We start from the raw sequence: 19,606 nt of genomic DNA, 5'->3' as shown, positions 1-19,606 counted from the left end.
ATGCACCTAAGCACACTAATTAGGTAAACTCAACCGAAGCCAAGCCTAGGCATCCTCATCTATGTCTTCGGAAACAAAGTTCAAGAAGTCCGGTCCAGATGGATGCCTGTAATACCCGGGGCCCCCGGGGCCGGAGGAGAACGACGACCGAGAGCATTCTTTCCCCACGTGTCTTGGCATCTGGAGCCAAGCCTGTGTTGCAGGTCATGAGACCTCACTAGGATATACATTCGCGACATTTGCGATGATCAGGGTTTGTTCTTGTGATAATTGGATGTCGAGGATTGTTTCAAATCAATCGGAACATGTTGTTTCGCACGCCGCGCTTCATTGCATTCGCTTTGCCGTCTTCGTATTCAATTCCAGAGGCTCCTCCTTCTCCAGACATTTGTTCGAGCCGCTCGCGAAGCTCGGCATCGGCTTGGGAGACGGTTTTGGCCTTCGGTTGAAGTGCATGGCGCTTGTTGTCTTGGTTCGAGGGGTTCTTAGATGTCTGGTTGATTTCCTCTTGCTTGGATTCGGAATTTTGGCAACCTTGGGAGTCTATAGTTCCATATTAATATATGTTAGTTCTGACATGGGCTTTTGAAAGGAACTGGCTGACCTTGAGCTTTTGATGGTCTGAACAAAGTTGTTGCTAAGGATCGGCCACAAGTAACATGCAATTGACTGGACAATGTTCTATTTGGAAGAGACCGAGGTCCTAATCCCTTCAAAATCATACTGCAGTATTTATCGAGCTTGTGGTATGCTCACTGAGAAATATATGAGGTCAAAGAACGTGTACAAACATATCCAATTCATCTGACACTGACGCAATTTGAGATAAGAACTTACACGTGACTATAGGATGATCACGTGCAGCCGACCGCCCCCGCGATTCGGCCGGCGATCATGAACTTGCTCTTGTCACTCACTCCTCCGATACTCTTTCGACGAGTCTGCCATTATTTCATCTCAGAATGGCATCTGTAGCTTACTATGAGCTCTATCGTGGCAGCAGGTATATATACCCGATGAGATGAAGCAAACCGAAAGCTCCAAAACTGACTCAAGGAACCTTCAGCCTCGGGCTATCCCTCACCGATACTCTCGATGACCTGATCAACGAAGGCCGTATCGAGCCTCAGCTTGCGATGAAGATCCTCGGGACCTTTGACAAGATTGTCACTGAAGTCTTGGCCGACAAGGTTCGGGCCAGACTGACCTTCAAGGTAACTCATTCCGGTTCAGAGAATACCAAATGGGCCGTAGTTCGATTATAGTTCAACGAGACTGACATGTACATTTTCTCACCGCTTTTAGGGCCACCTCGATACCTACCGATTCTGCGACGAAGTCTGGACCTTCCTGATCAAGGATGTCTCATTCAAGCTGGACAACCAGACCACTGTGTCCGCGGACAAGGTGAAGATCGTGAGCTGCAATAGCAAGCGGCCCGGCGAGGCGTAAGCCGACTCTTGCATGGGCAGAGATACTGGCGTTTTTTTTGTTTCCCTCGAATGGTTGAATGGGCGTTCTACCGGCAGTCCGTTCTTGCTTTCGGTAATATATCCTGCACGAGGCGTTTGAGGCGGTCCAAGTTCTTTTCATCTTGCATTACCAATGCCCAAAATGGCATTAGATACCCCAAAGAATGAGGTTGATACTCTCAAATTTTCCACTCCGTAGTCCCAGATTGAAAGTTTGTGTTGCGCGGAATGCGGGTGACCTCACCTTATCGGTGAATGCCTATCAGCAGCTCTCTTTCCCTCATTATAATCTTTACCTGAGATTGTGACACCAAGCGACGTACTGATTTCCTCTATATTATCTTGAATTATGCCCAGGATACTGCCCTGGCTTCGTGCTGATAATAGCATCCCTGTGAAAAAAGAGTCAACACCGCGGAAGCGCGTGAAAACGGAAACTAGTCCTGATCGCGACCTCACTCCCAAAAACCCTCGAGTTTCACCCCCCACGCGTGATTTCTTCAGATCCTGTAGGTTTCATTTTTTTGGAATAGTTGTGGCCAAATATAAAGTCTGATCAATTTATACAGCCCAAAGCCCGCCGACCTCTCCCATCAGACGCTGTCCCTCTGAAGAGTATGATCGCAACCGGGCCCCGCGCAACCGGAAAAGGTCGCTAATAGGCACATTATAGGTTTTTGATTGAAGGAATTCAACACGATGATGGCTGGGTCATGGTCGAAGACGAGTTCTACGCTGTCGCCCAAACATTTACTCAACATCTACATCATGCGGAGTACCTGCGACGGAGAAAGGAAGTGAAAGCCGAAAATGCAGCTGGAATGAGAGAAATTGGAAGGCCTACAGACAGCCGTACCCCAGTTCCAAATGCAGTTGAACGGAAAAGAGAAGCCGAGGCGCTGAGGGAGCGACAAAAAGCTGGACTCGCGCAGATAGGAGACGGAGGAGTCGACGAGAAAGATGAAGATGAGGAGGATGAGAGATGGGCTGGAACACATCTTCATGATCTCATGACAAGTCCACGAAAAACACGATCCTTGACGGGGGTTCGCGGGCCCAAGTCCTCGACCAGAGCTGCTGCGGGCTTACATGCGCCTACTTTAGATACTGGACGAGCTCGGGTGAACAGTATCGGGAGTGTGACTGCACCATCAAGAGCACCAGAAGCTCCAAGCATTGAATTAGATGAAGAGACGGCCTCGGGCTCGGATGACGATCTTGACCTAGAAACCCAGCCAGTCGTGCTGCCACCGGCCAGAGGAACAAATGACACTCTACGAAAAAGTCAGGCTCACGATCGAAGTGTTGCAACACCACAAGCCCGGCAGCGATCTAACATACAAAGCACGTCTACGTCAAAATCGAAAGTGAAGCCAGCACATGGGCGACCCAGTCCAGCGAACGCGTATAAATCACGGGTTCAGTCGCTTTTTGATGACCTTGATGAACTACCAGAGTCATCTCGGATGAATGAGTCTATTTCTAACAATTCCCGGGGACCTCCTGCAAGACAACCGCCTGTAACGGGCGGAGAGAACAATTTAGATCCAAAAAAACCCCGGCACAATGAAGTGCCCACCTTCTTTCTGTGACCATGCATATACCAATACAATATTTCCCTATGAACACGCCAATTCAGCGCTTCGGATTTCTTTCATCTTTACCGATTCGGCCGGGGCCTTAGTTTCATGACCGGCAGCTGGCCTCGATTTCCACCATCGGGATAACTTCATACGCTCTCGGAGCCGGATGACAGTTTCACGCTCATCCTTCGAACCTGGGCCCGCATCTTGCTCTTCGTTGATGATGGTAGAGGCACCATTTCGATCATCGTTCCGTCCTTCTCCACGGTCGCTGTGCGGCTGTCCTGGGACGTAAGCGTGCTGTGATTGACTGGTCAGATCTGATGGTTCTGTCGGATTTTGGCTGGGCGAGAGAACTGACTCGGCATCAGAGAAATAAGCAGGCAATTCTTCTTTTCGGAAGTTGGTGGGAGGACCCTGTTTCATACATTTGTTAGCGACCGTCTTTGCCACGACAGCCTATTTCCTGGTTTTCTGCTCGACTTACAATTTCTATAATCCTTCCCTTTTCACGTCTGAAAGGTGCCTTCAGGCACCGGAAAACTTGCCGAAAGCATTCCATGGTGGATTGATGGTGTTTCGATTGATCCGATGGGCGGATAAGGAGCTTTATAAAGAGCTAGGCAGTTGGGGAGCTTGGAGCAATGGCGATTCCAGCTAGGATGTCCTTGAATGCAATGCGAACAAGGAAATGAAAAGAATAAAGGCAACGCTTGGTGAAACAAAACTATACAACGAATGACAAGTGGAAACGAGAGACTGGGGATGACAACACCCAAAAGCAAAAGGAAAGAAGAAAAAGGTTGCAGCTGCTCTACACCATTAAGGGCGTGTTTAGAGAATGAGTCAAAAGACAGGCCGGGCGAGAGTACATATATTAGCAAAGTTACTGGCAGCAGTATGCACATCTATGCTATTCCCGGCGTGTCAAGGACAAAGCGATCCACAGTCTCACCCCGGCTAGGCGACAGCCGTACCTGTGGCATGGACAGGATGACAGGCTCGGCAGGACACCAATTCGGCAGTTTACTCCCCTGGCGGCAGCAGTGGGTCCTCCCTGGGGGCCTGGATCGCATGGGATTGGCTTTGGGTAAAGAGTCCCAAATGCTTGGAGTCCCTTTGACCTATTCCGGCTATTACTGGGAATTTAAGTGTTTATCACCCCGAGGCGATCGTTTCTACGGGTATCTCTCTTTATGCAGGCAATATACCCACGATCTGCTGCAACTCATCGGGTGCAATACAGCAGATGGGCATTACAGGCAGCCATGACCTGCAGGCTGCAGGGAAGATATGCTGGAGTTAAAGACCCGTGCAGATTAGGTATTCGACCCTTAGTGGATCGAGTGGAAAGCAGCCCAGACCAAAGGGATAAAAGGGAGAAGAAGCAAAGAGAGCCTCGTGTTCTGGCGAAACATATCCCTCTCATTCTTCGTGTCCCCTTTGCCACTTTTGGATTAAAGACTCATCTCGCTTTAAAGTTTTGTATCCCGTTTTCCCCAGTACAGGATATTTCAATAATAACCAGCTGTCGATCCCCTAAGTCCCCGTTTGACGGGTCGGATATGTGCATGAATGAACCCTGTGAAGGTCTTGGAAGCTCGCGGGAAACGGGATTCCTTGTCCCTAGCTCCGGGGGGGAATCGATTTTTCTTCCATTTCATGCAAACTCACTAGCTTAATTGGAATGTCTCTTTGCCTCGTTTCCTTTGTCTTTGTCTCGGAAGCTGTTCTTATGAGATCCGGTTCTCGGCAAGCGATTTTAGACATTTCTTCCAAGGATTCATCGCCGATCACTAATCCTGTACGGAGTAGCCGTGTCGATCGATCATGAATTCATCACTGACAGGGATGATCCCATAGATTACCTCATTATTCAGGGTCAGATATGTGCTAAGATCCAGAGTAATGGCTCCGACCCTAGTGTATTTGACCTGATCTTGGAGGTCAATAGTATACACAGCCCCAGAGACAATAATTAAGGCAATTATAAGTTCTTTCCCATATGTGATTTCAGCCACATTGGCAATTCCGAAATGAAGCAGGTTCCTCGACTCGGTTTCCTTTGTTTCGCATTTCCTTTGTTTCACTATAATACTCCGCTAAAAGATTCCAGAAATGCCATGAATTCAATCGAAACAAAACCTTGCGGATGGCTGCGAGGCTCGGGAATGGTTGGCGCTTATTATTTCGCGTCCCCCTTGCATCGGAGCAATGCTAAGTCAAATAACAGCTCACAAAGGTACCTTTAATTTAGCTTGGGACAAGTTTTACGCAGTACGCATTCTAGTATCGTCAACTTAAGAGAGAGGATATAAGAAGGGCTAATTTTAGCTTTTTGTTACAATAAACTCTCCATGTCAGGTATAATTGTTGGTGGGTGTCTCATCTAGGCAAACGGAGTCGAGCCCTAACTTAAATGGGAACCGCAGGGATAGAGAAACTTCGAACCTTGAGTTAGCTCCGAGTGAAACTATGAATAGTCTAAATGTGTGTATATTTACGAGAACTCAATTTAACTGTTTATTGAATCCTATTATAGTCCAAGTATTCAAAGTATACGGAGTAATATTCTAGGAAAGGTTAAACCCATGAAAGAGTACCAAGCTCGGGAGTGGTATGCATTGAAGCCGGCAATGCAACGTTCTTCTAAATCGGTGGTTTCCGGTCAATAAATACTATATACTATTGGTGTATCAGCTGATAGAGTGGTTCCCGAGCCCGAAGCTTGGCTTACATTCCTAGCTATCAAACCCACTGGCAAATTGGAGCATTGCTACTTTGCCCGGGAATGTATTTCCGTGCACTGAGTATCCATTCCTGTTGGATACTTGTATACAAAGGGCGTGACACTCTGAGGACTGACACATCGACGCTCTAAACGTATCTGTATCGTGGGAAAGTGAGAGGCCAATGAGTAGATTCATAATCCTAAAATGTATATCTGCACAAACACCACACTTTGGATTGGTGCAGGATGTATGGTCATTTTAGAAAGCTGCAGCTATTTATATATATACTGCGACTAGAAATAGCGTGCGCTCTATGAAAAACTTGGCGAATATATATATATATGACGAATGAACATAATCTGAGGTCCATTCCTTTTTAGTATCTACAAAGGTCAAGACTCTATATCTTATCAAAGTAGCAAATATGCTGACAGTTAGAGCATTGACTCAGAATTTCAAAGAACCCTATCGCTGAAGTCAATGACTTGCGCTTTCTCAATGAGGCCATCAAGAGTCTTGACGAATCCCAGATGAATTGGATCGCTTTGTATATAGTAGTCTCGATCTGCAGCGCTTGTAAACTCCATGACAAACGCATGTGTAATTCCATTCTATCATGCATTAGTAAAATATCCTGAAAGTCTTCCGTCCTCTGGGATCCCAGGGGAACTTACCTGGATTCCTTCGGGGGAGTTATCCTTCCCGCCAGACGCGGATTTGATATAGGGCTCTTGAGAGGTGGGGTGGACACAATTGTCTTTTAGTGCCAGCATACGCCCACAGACCTTTTGAGATAATTTTTAGTATTTATTTTATTGAAAATAGCTTAACGCTCATAATCACGTTCATACATATGACGGGTCGTGATCTTGTGATTATACTTACATCTTGGATGACTTCAGCAGCCAGGTCTGCTTTGAACTGGAAAAGAACAATGTGGGTAATCGACATGCTGAATGCTTTGTCTGAATAATATAGTGTTGAGTAGAGTAGAGTAGGTAGAACCAATGAAATGATATAAAAGTTCAAGGAAAGGATGGAATAGAAGAGCCTTGGACATTATTCGCTAAGAGCGGGGTGATACAAGTTTGGATCACATGACCTACCTAATTTGATGTATTACATGGTCTTATCTCTGAAAGGCAAGGTTGAGAATTTGTTCAGTCATAACCGAGGGGACATAGGAGGAAGGATCCCATGTCCAGGCAAAGTATATGCCTGAGGCACCAATGCCCTAACATCCACAGTACAACAGCCGTTTTTACATGTTGTGTAACGACTTGTGAAAACAAGTATTAATTATCAAATCGCTTATACGTACATCAATAACACGACAAATGACACAATTTTTGATGCATCTCCAAACTCAGACCTGCATCATTGATAATGCCTGTAAAATGACTTGAATCAAGCTTAGAACAATGCTGATGCCGCCAAAGATAGCTACCAGCCAAAATGTCCAATACTGCAGAACGTTACGCCTATCCCTTATGAGACCGATGATTGAGCTTGGCCTTGCATCTCTCAGATCCTTTGCTATAAGCTCAATCCGGTCATACAGCACGGGAAAGTCTCGAGCAGCGAAATAAAGTGGCCTGTCAGTCGGGAGTATTGTTAAGGTTTGACCAATCCGCTTCTGTGTGCATATATGAAAAAGCAGGGAGTCGGTTCGGTGGATATGCATATCTGGCATCGTATAAAGTTGGCGAAAAAGTTTCCTTGACGGTGCCGACTGAGCAAAAAGAAGACGATACGATAAAAGTACCTCTTGCAGGAATTGTGAAATATCTTCTTCGTTGGCACGAGGATCGATGGGCGAGCTGTCAATACTGGAGAATGAGTAGACCAAGCCGCGTGATTGAAGCATCTCAAGACAAAATGACGGATATCTGAAGAGCGATAAAGTTCTGGTGGCTTTGTCATAATCAAGGTGCAATGCTAGTATATCGACCCATCGTATAGTAACATGAAGCAAGACATGAAGCAGGTATGCGTTTGTTTCTTCGGGGTGCAGGGGCTGCCAGACCGACGCCATGCTTCCGGTCTCACTTGCGAGATAGGGAGAATTTGCGGACCGCGCCGGCAAAAGTTGCCCAAAAGCTTTCAGGAGAACAGACAGTGGACGGTCGGAAAGTTCAGCCGATATTCTATCCCTATCAAAGACAAGGCCTGACTGAGGTTGGTCGGAGTCCTGATGGATAGCTAATTCTTGGATCGAGCAGACATTGAAAGCAGCTTGATACAACATAGAACGCCAACCTAGGACAGCAAATACAAGAAGTGTCTGGGGGCCCTGTAGCTCATCGCTGTAATCAAAGACTCCAGTTTCTCGCAAATATGCGGTGATTTCATCGATGGAGACCCCCTCAGTCCCACGCGCAAAGTCCCCAATGCCTTCGAAAAGAGTAACCAGGCTCCGTTTGTCTTGCAGTCTGCATGTCCCAACTCGGAGTTGCACCAGGCTGTGAGGTAGATTTTTAAGCTGCTGGGAGAGCCATTTGTCGTACCAGCTCATATCGATACTGGTATGCGTCTTATCAATGCCGCGTAGCTTGACCCGGGGTTGTTGGATTTTACGCAAGTCATTATGCGAGTCTTTAGCGAAAACCAAAAAGGCTTTGATAGATATTTTGCGAGATTTGTGTTTTCCTATCAAGTCACTCAATAAACAGCCTTCGTGAATTAGAAGCAGCAGCTGGGTTACTAACCGAATTTGGTGGGTACCATAGTGGGGCGCTATTATAGCAATATTGAAAGTGTGAAACAAGTTCTTGACTCCTGCTGGATATAACAGAAGTGATATTAGCCAGCACCCTGAATATTTCCGCCCCCAACTTCTCCAGCCCGCATTGACCACAACATCAAGCGTTTCAGAATTCAGCGAATCCTTGCAAATGCATAGGCGCTTATATAGAGCAAATCAGCATAATCGCTACGGAGGTTTATAGCTATGGATCAGTGGGTCAAATGATCAACAAGAGAAGACTATTGGTTGTCATATAAAAACAGCGTCCTATAACGGACCGAGCCTTTCTTGATCAAGTATCTGTGGCTTGTCGATCTGAATTTAGAACATGTATGCTCCCTGGTGCTCAAGTTTCATCTTGTACAAGAGAATCTGTCAACCATGTCCAGATAATTTTTGCAAAACTAGTCATGTTGCAAATGAAAATAACTTGATCGATCAGCCCGAGATATATAGGACCCTTAGGAGGAGCGTACACTTAGGAGGGGCGTACAATGTTGAATAATACTCCGTACTCGATACATACACATCCATGGTTAATGACCCATGGACTTCATGCAGTGAGGACAATTTGTGTGATGAGCAACATTTAATAAGGCGTCACTAGGAATCCACCCCTCCCCTGCCGGCTAGAACGGCTTTTCTTGCTACGGAATAATATTATTGTCTCAATATGCTCCTTTTGATTTCCTTGCATAACATAAAAGTGCCTCCTGTATAAGCGTTTTATGACATTTACTTAGCTGTGCATTTGCAATCCCCATACTGTGTCCCTATACGGACCATGGGTCAGATTCTTTTTTTAAAAATCTATCAAACTTCAGAAATTCTTCTAACCAGTACACTTACCTCGCTAGAACATATAATTAATATATCACACAACAATCTGCTGTAAGAAAATGATTAGGGTGAAAAAGTACGCAGCACGCACCGAGACCAACCCCGCACTTTTGTTTTCACCTGTCAACCCTTTTTTCTTTTTTCAACATTCTCAACCCCAAAATGACTCTTGGTGACATTCGAGAAGAGAGCCCAAAAGAAAATTATAGGAGTCCGATATGGCAGGCAGCCATTGATAGATATTATTAAGAGTTGAGAAAAGGAGGAGTCAAAGGCCCAACTATTGATCACGATGTCGGGAGCATTCACAGTCCGGATGACCTTATTCAACAAATAAATGATTTTGCGCCGGCCAATTCCAGTGTTTCTAGCCAATGGATCGGAACCCTGCGCAGGCTCGAACCAATACTTCTTAGTCTCAATGATTTTGCGGCAGTCATCACATTGGCTCTGGGGATGCAGGGGCAAGTCGCAGCAATTATCTGGGGGTCTATAAGACTAATTCTAAAGGTAGAAAAGCGAACAACCCGCCGAGACAAACGAACTTGGGGGATACCGGATGCTGATTATACCAGTTTGCGCGACCAGTTCTTCCCGAATTACTTGATATGTTCGAAGAATTAGGCCGAGCTTTACCAAGGTTTCGCAAATATGAGCAAGAGTTGCCAATCACAAAGGCATTGGAAGAAGCTCTCGTGGCAACCTACACAGAGATAATCCTGTTCTGCGCTCATTCCATTGCATTTTTTCGAAATAACCCGAACATAGCGCATAGTCGAAGCGCCTGGTCCAGATTTAGCAATGAGTTTCCCAAAGTGATGAAGAACATTCGGCACTACTCAAGGGTTGTGGATGAAACAGCCGACATGATACGTCTTTCCAGGGAGACTCACTCGGCGGATACAATCGACGCAATGAGTTTCCTCCAGGATTCTAAACCCAAGGAAATGAATATTCCGTGTTATATGATACCATACGGTCTCAACAACAGGTTTTTTGGAAGACCACTCGAGAATGACATCCTGAAGAACGTGCTCGATTCAGACGAAACCACTAAGAGCATGAAAGTTGTCTCGATCTATGGAACAGGCGGGGTTGGGAAAACACAACTTGCCCTGCACTACGCCAACACTTCAGCAGATCTATTTGATGTGATTGTTTGGATTCCCTCGGAGACACAAATCAAATTCACGCAAGCCTTGGCAAAATTCGCATCCAAGCTTGGTGTCCCAAAAGCGGATGATACAGAAGATGAATATCAATCGATCCAGAAAGTGAGAGACTGGCTGAATGTATCAGGGAAAACTTTTCTCTTGATATTCGACAATGTTGAAGATCACAAGATTTTGGAACAACTTTGGCCAGCCAGCACTAATGGGTCTGTGATCATCACTTGTCGCTCGCATTCGGTTGCAACGAAGCGTACCACCGATTTGATAGACCTCCAATGTTTTGCAGCTGAGACGGGAACAGAGGTACTTTTCTCGTTGACTGGTTTGAAGCCAGCGAGTGAAGAGGATGCAGCAGCTGCGAGAGAGTTGTGTGAGCTACTAGACGGGTTTCCCCTTGCCATGGTCCAGCTCAGCGAATTCATAAATGAACGTGGATATTCTTACCAGGAGCTGCTGCCTGTTTACAAAAGGTCAGCCGCAAAGATCTTCGCAAGATCAGCGGTGCCATTACAATACGAACATACGTGAAACACAGTTTGGGATGTTTCGTTCCAATCGTTGTCTACTGAAGGGAAGATGCTGCTGAATATGCTTGCCTTCTTCGACTCTGACGCGATACCGGAATGGCTACTCTCAAACCCAAGAGCCAACATTACTGAGCCATGTTTAAGCTTTTTGTTGGACGATTTCGAGTATGTTTCAATTTCTATGTAACACATTCTGTATTGCTCACAATGAACAGGTTAGGTGATGCCATCATCAGTTTAACAAGAGCATCGCTGATTGTCCGATCACCCGCAATGAAAGCAATCACATTACACCGACTCATCCAATCTACTGTCTTCTCACGTTTGCCTGAGGTAGATGTACTGATTTACTTGGATTGTGCAATTCAAATGCTGTCTTCCAGTTTTCCGAACTCGTGGATCGAAAGGACAAATCAGCAAGGCCACGGATGGAAATTATGGCAAACCTGCAGCGTAATTCTACCGCATGTCAGCAGGCTTATGATATTGGTCGAGACGCACTCGCTCAAGACCACTAACGTGGAGTTATTTGCCGAGTTGATTTTCCGCGCTGGAACGTGAGTTGAATTGGTTCTTCCGGTTAAGAGGTTTTTCTCTGGATCTAACTTTCGAAAGATACCTTTGGGAACGCGAACAACCGACGACTGCACGCTACTTCTTTGAATATGGTCTTTCTCTTGAGATCAGCCACTCCACTCGGAATTATGCGCATGCTTGTCGGCTGTTAGGTCACATTGCACTAGACTTGGCCCAACCAGACTCTGCGTTGAGTGCCTATCAAAGGGCATTAACCGTAAGAGAGAAATTAGAAAAAGAAAATTCTCCCCCGATTGCAGACGTGTACGACTCGATCGCCTGCAGTTACACCGAGCAAGGAATGGTTACCGAAGCATTCCAATATCTTTCAAAGGCGGCAGCTATTCACAACGCACACAACCCGCTTCATATGGCCAGAACACATGCAATCTACGCCATGACATATCTCCGCGCTGAACAACCAGAGGAGGCATTGGTGGCATTGAAGAAATGCTGGGAGTTGCAAAACCTGACCGAAGAACAGATAATTGACTCCAAATACCCCAAGCACAGTGGAGATATTGTTCTTCTGGCGAGGATCAAGTATGCTCAGGGGCTGAAGCCAGAGGCCCAGCAGCTTGCTTCTAGAACTATTTCCATTCGCAGAGGTCTGTTTGGTGACAAAGGACCTAGAGTAGCTGACTCCATGTTTCTTGTTGCTCGGATGTTGGTAGCTGCCGACGAGAATGTTCTAGCCGCGAAAATGCTTCGCGCAATTGTTGACATGAGCCGAGGGGTCTCTGAAATGCAGGGGCATCTCGCTCGAGCCTTGTGGTTTCTTGGTAGCTCAGAGCGACGATTGGGTAATGCTGTTTCTGCCGAGCAGCTCAAAGTTGAAGCTCTGAATGAGCGCAATAAGCTTAGCGAGAGAAGTAATTTGGCGGAGGAGAATGATCACTGCTTCGAGAGCTTGGTTGGATGGATGCTCTGGTAAGAGTCGTACGCCCAATGGGCTGAACAACTATGGATCTCTGAAATATATTCTTGCTCTACCCGCTTCATTTTACTCAGGCTGGCTACAACTCTATCTCTTTTTATTACTTCAAAGGTACATCTAGGTCAAATGGAATGACACACATCCACTGAATATAGCGACTAGACTTTCGTATAAATCTCACCCACCAAGCAACCATCTAGCGTTTCTAGCCCAATAACCCCCCCCAAATACCATGTTTCAAAAAGACCGACTCAATTGGGACCCTCAAACCCTGTAGATAAAACGAAGTGTATTTATTATATGGATATGGCAAACTCATGATGCTGCATATGAAATTTCGATGTGCCAACACCACAATTACTCACTAAATCACTTAGCAAAAAGATTATCTAGTGTAAAAATACAAAAAGTATGAGCAAAAAGATAGTGACCGACGCAGGGATCGAACCTGCAATCTCTTGATTCGTAGTCAAGCGCCTTGCCATTGGGCCAGCCGGCCGTACTATTATTGAGAGATTTTGCCCAAATGTGCACTATAAGCGAGCACAAAGTGGGACCAAGCCTAAATGCGGCTTGACGCTCACCAAGGCTTATTTATCTGATGTCAGTAGATGCAGCGGGCATTTTAAATCAATTTCTACCATTTAATATAGCATTCTATGCTAAATAACGTTTGAATTGCCTCTTTATATCCTTTCTTGAAAAATCGTGCCATCACGTGACCCACGTGATATAGACCTGGATGTGCTTGGTGCCTCAGGCACCTAACAGATTTGCTGGAAAGGGGAAACTAGAGATGGCCCAACATCATTGCCACATACTATTTTGCATTTATTGGTATCTGACTAGCAGCTAATAGCATGCTCTGGCGTCCCTTGTTCTGCGTTGCAACACCACTATCAAACACCCCGGGCCCATGTCACGCTGTCCTTAAAATGACCCTAAGCCCTAATCGATGAATTCCGGGCTTGTAGCTGGCTACTGAGTCATCGAGGAAGGTCTACATAGTTATGAGAATCGCTGCGCTTAATACGCATGCAAAATAATTATAGAACTAGGAGAATAAAGTTTGATCTGCTCAAGTGAATATCTACTCAAGCGGCACATACTCGCCGCCTCCATACCAGACACGGCCTCTCCGAATGACCAAGCCCTCTTGCCCAACAATCCATTCACCGCCCTCCTTGATGGCACCTTCCTTGGGCCAATACTCATTTTCCAACTTTTGGTTAATCTCACCAATTTTCTCAACCAACAACTTGACACGCGAATGATCAACCGTCTCTGTCCCATCTGATCCCTTGACCGTAAACCCGTCCTGGGAGATAAACCTTGCGATAGTGAGATGTGCCGAGGGAACAATATAACGCGAAGCCACAGGAACCTTGGTTTGTCGGACCATGTCAAAGACATCTCCGCGAAGGTGATGGTATGAGTATTGCTCGTTATCGCCACTAGATTCCGCTTCTAGGCACTCACCGGCAGCCGGAACAAAGCTGAGCGCCAGTGCAGCGGAATCAAAGCTTACCATGGGCTTGATGAGACGTGTAGGGTGGCTGCGTGGATACGCTGCAATATCTCTAGACGTGACGTCCTTGGACGACAGGAGGGCTTGGACAAGTTCTTCGATTTGCTCTTCTGTCAGAGAATGAGCAGCTTCCAAGATAGTTATGTGAAGGTTTTCAGGTGGCATGAGCCAGAGTGCTATGGTCATGTTAGCGAAACAAATGGCTAAAAGGGGAATTCCTCAGAGAATTATATATTGCTGAACTTACAAGGAGAAATGCTCTTCAACTCATTTTGAACAAAGGTTATCAGGTTACGAACTTGAGGCGAGGGTCTGGCCCAGATGACAAGACAGTTTCGAGGGTCGACAAATCCGTCTTCCTTTCCAGGGCCATCAAGTCGCTTCAAAATCTCGTCAAGGGACCAGCCAGGAAAGCTGTCTGCTAGGATCTTTGCACTTTGCTGGCTGTTGCGAGCCACTCGGTGCTTTTCATAACGAGATTGTAGTGTTGCCTATTATCAAAATAAAAAGGGGTTAAACATTTGATATTACCTCGCAATTCGGGCATCTACTCACCGAATCGTTGTTTGCCTCCGCAATCAAAGACTGGAAGGGGTTGTCCTCTGACAGTGGGATTGACGACATGACGATGGGCTTGAGAGGTGAGAATTCTGATTTCGATTGTGAATAATAACAGGTGAAGTGAATCAAACCTCGGGAGCATTGGCAGTCTAAAAATACACCTGTTGTTTGAAGATCAAACCTTACTAAAACGGGTTAAAATAGCCGGCGAAAGACAAAACCCGCCAGTTTGTTACTTAAAATGGATCGAACCCGGGAAAGAAATAGTGGATCTGTCGGAGGTGGTACGTATGTAGTACTCAAGGGTGCGGAATAGTAATCTACGTGATAAATTCTATTCTCCTGGCCGACAAATTGTAACTTATATCACATGCACATGTTTATTTGGGGTAATCCTTGATGTGGTGGCTCTTCAGTTTAACGAACTGCTCAAAGCCGAATCGACTCAGGGTAACACCGCGGCCAGAGTTCTTCCAGCCTGTCCAAGCAAGGTCCTATAGGGCACTTCAATTAGCGAAGGGTGACAATAGTAAATGGAAATAGCCGCACTTACGGGGCTAGGGAAGTCAGATCGGTTGACGAAGACGGTGCCAGCCTCAACACATTCAACCAGCTTTTCGGCCGCCGCAACGTCCTTGCTCCAAACACTGGCAGTAAGTCCGAAGTCGCTATCGTTCATCAGACGAATTGCCTCGTCGTCACCCGAGACCTTCATAACAGGAACTACAGGTCCAAAGGTTTCATCCTTCATCACGGCCATATCATGATTAACGCCGGTGAGCAGGGTAGGCTTGACATAATTTCCATTCGGAGGGAAGTTCTCAAAGGTCTCATTGGCAGGAGTCTCGTTCTTCGCACCCTTCTTCACAGCGTCCTCGATCTGCGCAAGGATAGCCTCCTTCGCGCGCGTAGAGACAACAGGTCCAATTTGGGTCTTGGGATCGGAAGGCTCGCCGACACGGTAATTGCTCAGGACCTTCTTCACCTCGGCAATGAACCCATCGTAGACCTTCTCGTGGACATAGACACGCTCGATTGCGCAGCAGCTTTGTCCACTATTGAATATAGCGCCATCCACAATTTCCTCAGCGGCCCAGGCAAGATCTACATCGTCTCGTACGTAGGCCGGGTCCTTGCCGCCAAGTTCCAGACCAACATTCACAATTCGATCAGAGGCTGCCTTTTGCACTGCCAGGCCACCAGCTTCGGAACCTGTAAAGCAGATGTGGTTCACCAGTGGAGATCGCACCAAGGTCTCAATGAATGTGAAAGATCCGCAGTGGAAGAATTGAAGCACGTTTTCGGGAAGACCAGCCTCGGCAAAAGCAGAGGCAAACTGCTCGACGATTGTTGGAGTCTGGGGGGAGGGCTTGAGGATAACAGCGTTTCCAGCAAGAATGGCGGGAATCAGGCTGTTGACAAGAGTGAGATAGGGGTACTATGTATAAACCTATCAGTAGTCTGCAGGTATATTAATATCTTGACGAAATTGAACTCACGTTCCACGGGAAGATAATCAGCGCCACGCCGACAGGCGAACGCTTGATATACCGTCTGAATCCCTTCTCCTCTTCTCCGGGCACAATTCCTTGCTCACCTAGCACGGAGGTACTAATACGGGTCAAGTAACGACTGCGCTTGATGGCCGTTGCAACTTCGACACCAGTATAGGCGATGGGCCGGCCCATCTGCTCGGTAATCTCACGTGCCAATTTATCCTGCTTTTTCTCCAAGACGTCAAGGGCACGTTCCACAATTTTCTGCCTTTGCTCCAAAGTTGTGGACTGCGAGAATGACCGGAAAGCTGCTTGGGCGTTCACGGGGATCTGTTTCAAGTCCTCCGGTGAGACACCGGTGCGGGTGACAACAGGCTCATTGGTGGCGGGGGAGATAGTCTTGATAGTTTCTAGCGACATCATGCAAGGTATTAATTCAATATGAAGAGAAGACAAGGAATTGGAGACGATGTTAGGGAAGGGATGAGGGGCAGTCACGTTACACCCCCCACGGTTTATCTCTTATCGGGAGGATGAGGTCATTGGGCACTCCACTTGGCCCCCTGGACATCTCTAGGGGCTCATTTTGACATTGCTCGAACTCTATCTATAGATCTCTAACTAGACGTGCACCCGCCCATGTATAGCGGTAGTTATGCTGATACCAATTGACACTAAAATGTGTTAGTTGGTCCGGAAATATCATAGGGCCTATACTCACAAAGTAGTCCGGCCAGCAATGCGAGGCAGAGTAGCCCAGGAGCCTCCGAGAACGATATTATGTTTTCCATCAAAGAAGTCCGCTGTAGAGGTCAGTTAGTTTAGAGTTGGTGTCGATGCTCTGGGCATCACTTACATGTGTATCCAGGGTAGATGTCCATAGGTTTGAAGCCGTCGTGCGGCATCAATGGTGTACTAGTCCATTCCCAAACACCTCCCATTTCACCCTGACCAGCTAACTGATCCCCATTGGGCGTGACAGGAACAGGGTGCCAGTTATTGAAGCCAACATTGCAACCAGTGAGATCACGGAAAACAGTATGATCAGTAGAATTGGGTTTGATACCATTAGCAACCCCATTGGCTCCATTCCTGTTTTATAAGTTAGTTTCTGCTATACCGTAACAACGCTTCTTTTCATACCTGTGGCCATCCGTGACTCGACGGCTCTTGAGTTGGTCCGAGTAGTGATATATGCTCCTGGTCTCTTCAAATGTGGGGATCCTGCATTGCATGCACTTTGCATAGCTCGCCACTTCATCGTAGGAAGCAATCAATGGCCAGTCTTTTGCGACCTCAAGAGTCACAGGTCCGAACATAGTTCGAACTGTGAAGTCCTCCAGAGAAAATGTCGCAGTACTAGAGCTCGAACCGGCATGGGCGCCTGAGGAACCGATGCCCTTGGAAATTGGTTTGTCTTGACCCGGGTGAAACACCCAGGACGCGGGATATGTTTGAATGCCCTTAACTTGTAGGTACTTGGCATATTCACCATTGGTGATGGGTCTCGCTTGAGCTTCAAAGGCATGCACAGTGACCTTTCTTTGGGGCTTCTCGTTGTCCCATCCAAAAGATTCATTTGGCATGACTTCTTCGTTGGAGTCATCCAATCCAATTTTGATAGTCTGCTGTGGAATCCTGAACCACTTGTTTGGCTTTTCGTCTCTCTTCGCTTGGCGACTTATTTGCTCAAAATTTGGGCGATCAACTCCTGTGGGAGGAAGAGTTTTATCACTCTGAAGTAGCATGTAGAGGAAAGTCTCGAGATGCATTGCTTCATGCTCATACCCAATCCAAAGAGCCTCCCCAAGAGCGCGGTCTTCCGAAGCATATCCCTCTTGTAGGATTGAACGCGCACGATTCCGTACTCTATCTTGGTAGTCCAAGATCTCGTCCAATGGCGGCCACTCATCAGGTATTTCGCTGTGGGAATGGCATTGCTGTGGATCTTCGACGTCCGGGTCAATGCCGCGCTCAAAAATCAGTTTATAATGACTAGGCTCAGTAGGCTCCTCCTGCAAAGCCCGCGTCAGATGAATATCTGGGTTCCAGCATGATTAGTAGTGAACATGATAAGCAATATTGAACATTGGAGACGTACCGAAAAATGTCGGAATGTGGCCAAAATAAAAGATCAGCGCATTTCGAAGTTTGATTGGTTTGGATAAAAGCTCCTCGCGAGGGACCATGGCTTTAGTCGCGAGATCCCATGCAGTCCACAGAGACTGGAAGTTGTCGATAGTCGGGATCGGTTGGGCTGCATACTTCGAGGGATCCATAGACACATCAAGCGCAGCGGGTGATAGCAGATGGAGATCTGTTCAAAAACAAGTTAGCAAATCTGCAGTGACGATTCAACCACAATGTCATGGCTCACGATAATCATCTGTCAAATTTCCAAATTCGACCTGGGAAATGAGGTTTGCATTGCGCCACAGCTCATCCCGTTCGTCACGACCGTACTTCCATGCCTCTTCAAAGATGAGCTTCTCTCCTTCGAGAATCTTGATCCCATTGATGACTACGTCAACCTTCGGGGCATAAAATGCTTGATGCCGGCCCTCACGGGGATCGTATTCAGTCAAGATCTCCCATTCATCAGGCTTGAAGGCCTCGAAGCCAAGAACCGTATTGGCATGCAGGAGACCATTCTCATAGAATTGGCGAGTAATGCCTTTGGCATCATTATAGGCTTTAAACACCTTCTCCGCGTTCTTGCATGCATCCAGTCCGATAAGCATGAAATCAGATGGGCTCAACAGCTTGGAAAAACCACCAAGAAATTCCGCAGCACCCGAAGGACTAAAATTTCCCATGGATGATCCCATCGACAAGACCACAGTGGGTCGCTTCCGATTTTCTGGCCTTTTCAGCCAGCCGACAGCATCATCGTATGTTCCATGGAGACCATGGAATCCTACATGGATGAAGCTCTCGGGTGAGATTTCAGAGAACGTTCGCTGTAACTCCACCAGTGAAAGGTCCAAAGCATAGTAATCTACTTTCTTTTCGGTTCGTTCACACTCCCGAAGCAGAATCTCGATCTTGCGCAGGTTTCTAAAATAAAAAAATTATCAGAATGGACAAGATCATCTGGTTCCAGGGTGTAGGGGTCACGGACCCACTGCCGAGCTCCACCAGCTGTGCATTTTCCGGAATGCGTGCAACTATCCTCTTCGCATGTTTTGTCAAAATCTCGATCTCCGTGTTGGTGAGATAGTATTCATCCAAGTAAGTGATCTCTTCGAAGAGCTTCAATCCTTTGGCATCGTAGAGTAGGAGGGTAGGGAATGCGCGAGGTTTGCCTGCTGGCGGGTCCAGATTCTTGTAGATATCATCCACTAGAGAGAATTCCATATCATCTTGGTGGATATTCACAATTTCTACCGTGTCGACGTTTCTGAGTGCCGTAGGAGACATGACTGGGAGGGTATGT

General features: G+C 46.7%; 10 protein-coding genes across 10 annotated transcripts; 3 read left to right on the top strand and 7 right to left on the bottom strand.

Moving 5' to 3' along the window:
• Positions 1 to 289: 289 nt before the first annotated feature.
• N7517_011275 (uncharacterized protein) lies at positions 290 to 722 on the bottom strand (the record flags this gene model as incomplete). Its single annotated transcript, XM_056728998.1, has 2 exons — positions 290 to 543; positions 605 to 722. The coding sequence occupies 2 exons, from the start codon at positions 720 to 722 to the stop codon at positions 290 to 292; spliced, it is 372 nt and encodes a 123-aa protein (XP_056574813.1).
• Positions 723 to 962: 240 nt separating this feature from the next.
• On the top strand, positions 963 to 1,452 carry N7517_011274 (transcription initiation factor IIA subunit gamma; the record flags this gene model as incomplete). Its single annotated transcript, XM_056728997.1, has 3 exons — positions 963 to 1,003; positions 1,067 to 1,214; positions 1,306 to 1,452. The coding sequence occupies 3 exons, from the start codon at positions 963 to 965 to the stop codon at positions 1,450 to 1,452; spliced, it is 336 nt and encodes a 111-aa protein (XP_056574812.1).
• A 369-nt stretch (positions 1,453 to 1,821) lies between these two features.
• N7517_011273 (uncharacterized protein) lies at positions 1,822 to 3,064 on the top strand (the record flags this gene model as incomplete). Its single annotated transcript, XM_056728996.1, has 3 exons — positions 1,822 to 1,981; positions 2,042 to 2,087; positions 2,146 to 3,064. The coding sequence occupies 3 exons, from the start codon at positions 1,822 to 1,824 to the stop codon at positions 3,062 to 3,064; spliced, it is 1,125 nt and encodes a 374-aa protein (XP_056574811.1).
• A 27-nt stretch (positions 3,065 to 3,091) lies between these two features.
• Positions 3,092 to 3,617, bottom strand: N7517_011272 (uncharacterized protein; the record flags this gene model as incomplete). Its single annotated transcript, XM_056728995.1, has 2 exons — positions 3,092 to 3,472; positions 3,543 to 3,617. 2 exons carry the CDS (start codon positions 3,615 to 3,617, stop codon positions 3,092 to 3,094), a joined length of 456 nt encoding a protein of 151 aa, XP_056574810.1.
• A 2,625-nt stretch (positions 3,618 to 6,242) lies between these two features.
• On the bottom strand, positions 6,243 to 6,738 carry N7517_011271 (Dabb family protein; the record flags this gene model as incomplete). Its single annotated transcript, XM_056728994.1, has 3 exons — positions 6,243 to 6,398; positions 6,462 to 6,572; positions 6,673 to 6,738. The coding sequence occupies 3 exons, from the start codon at positions 6,736 to 6,738 to the stop codon at positions 6,243 to 6,245; spliced, it is 333 nt and encodes a 110-aa protein (XP_056574809.1).
• A 415-nt stretch (positions 6,739 to 7,153) lies between these two features.
• On the bottom strand, positions 7,154 to 8,514 carry N7517_011270 (uncharacterized protein; the record flags this gene model as incomplete). Its single annotated transcript, XM_056728993.1, has 2 exons — positions 7,154 to 8,436; positions 8,496 to 8,514. 2 exons carry the CDS (start codon positions 8,512 to 8,514, stop codon positions 7,154 to 7,156), a joined length of 1,302 nt encoding a protein of 433 aa, XP_056574808.1.
• Positions 8,515 to 9,981: 1,467 nt separating this feature from the next.
• On the top strand, positions 9,982 to 12,582 carry N7517_011269 (Tetratricopeptide-like helical; the record flags this gene model as incomplete). The annotated part of the gene is made up of 4 exons (XM_056728992.1): positions 9,982 to 10,915; positions 11,081 to 11,237; positions 11,288 to 11,629; positions 11,688 to 12,582. The coding sequence occupies 4 exons, from the start codon at positions 9,982 to 9,984 to the stop codon at positions 12,580 to 12,582; spliced, it is 2,328 nt and encodes a 775-aa protein (XP_056574807.1).
• A 1,093-nt stretch (positions 12,583 to 13,675) lies between these two features.
• N7517_011268 (uncharacterized protein) lies at positions 13,676 to 14,737 on the bottom strand (the record flags this gene model as incomplete). The annotated part of the gene is made up of 3 exons (XM_056728991.1): positions 13,676 to 14,289; positions 14,361 to 14,604; positions 14,669 to 14,737. 3 exons carry the CDS (start codon positions 14,735 to 14,737, stop codon positions 13,676 to 13,678), a joined length of 927 nt encoding a protein of 308 aa, XP_056574806.1.
• A 317-nt stretch (positions 14,738 to 15,054) lies between these two features.
• On the bottom strand, positions 15,055 to 16,593 carry N7517_011267 (aldehyde dehydrogenase family protein; the record flags this gene model as incomplete). The annotated part of the gene is made up of 3 exons (XM_056728990.1): positions 15,055 to 15,168; positions 15,228 to 16,112; positions 16,174 to 16,593. The coding sequence occupies 3 exons, from the start codon at positions 16,591 to 16,593 to the stop codon at positions 15,055 to 15,057; spliced, it is 1,419 nt and encodes a 472-aa protein (XP_056574805.1).
• A 184-nt stretch (positions 16,594 to 16,777) lies between these two features.
• Positions 16,778 to 19,590, bottom strand: N7517_011266 (DUF323 domain protein; the record flags this gene model as incomplete). The annotated part of the gene is made up of 7 exons (XM_056728989.1): positions 16,778 to 16,844; positions 16,892 to 16,973; positions 17,027 to 17,262; positions 17,314 to 18,211; positions 18,272 to 18,487; positions 18,548 to 19,227; positions 19,292 to 19,590. 7 exons carry the CDS (start codon positions 19,588 to 19,590, stop codon positions 16,778 to 16,780), a joined length of 2,478 nt encoding a protein of 825 aa, XP_056574804.1.
• Positions 19,591 to 19,606: the final 16 nt, after the last annotated feature.

Source organism: Penicillium concentricum (genome assembly GCF_028827145.1).
Source record: "Penicillium concentricum strain IBT 3081 chromosome Unknown utg000006l_segment0_segment0, whole genome shotgun sequence".
NCBI lineage: Eukaryota > Fungi > Ascomycota > Eurotiomycetes > Eurotiales > Aspergillaceae > Penicillium > Penicillium concentricum.
Note: the sequence above shows the minus strand (reverse complement) of the source record. Positions and strands in the feature narration are given on the sequence as shown.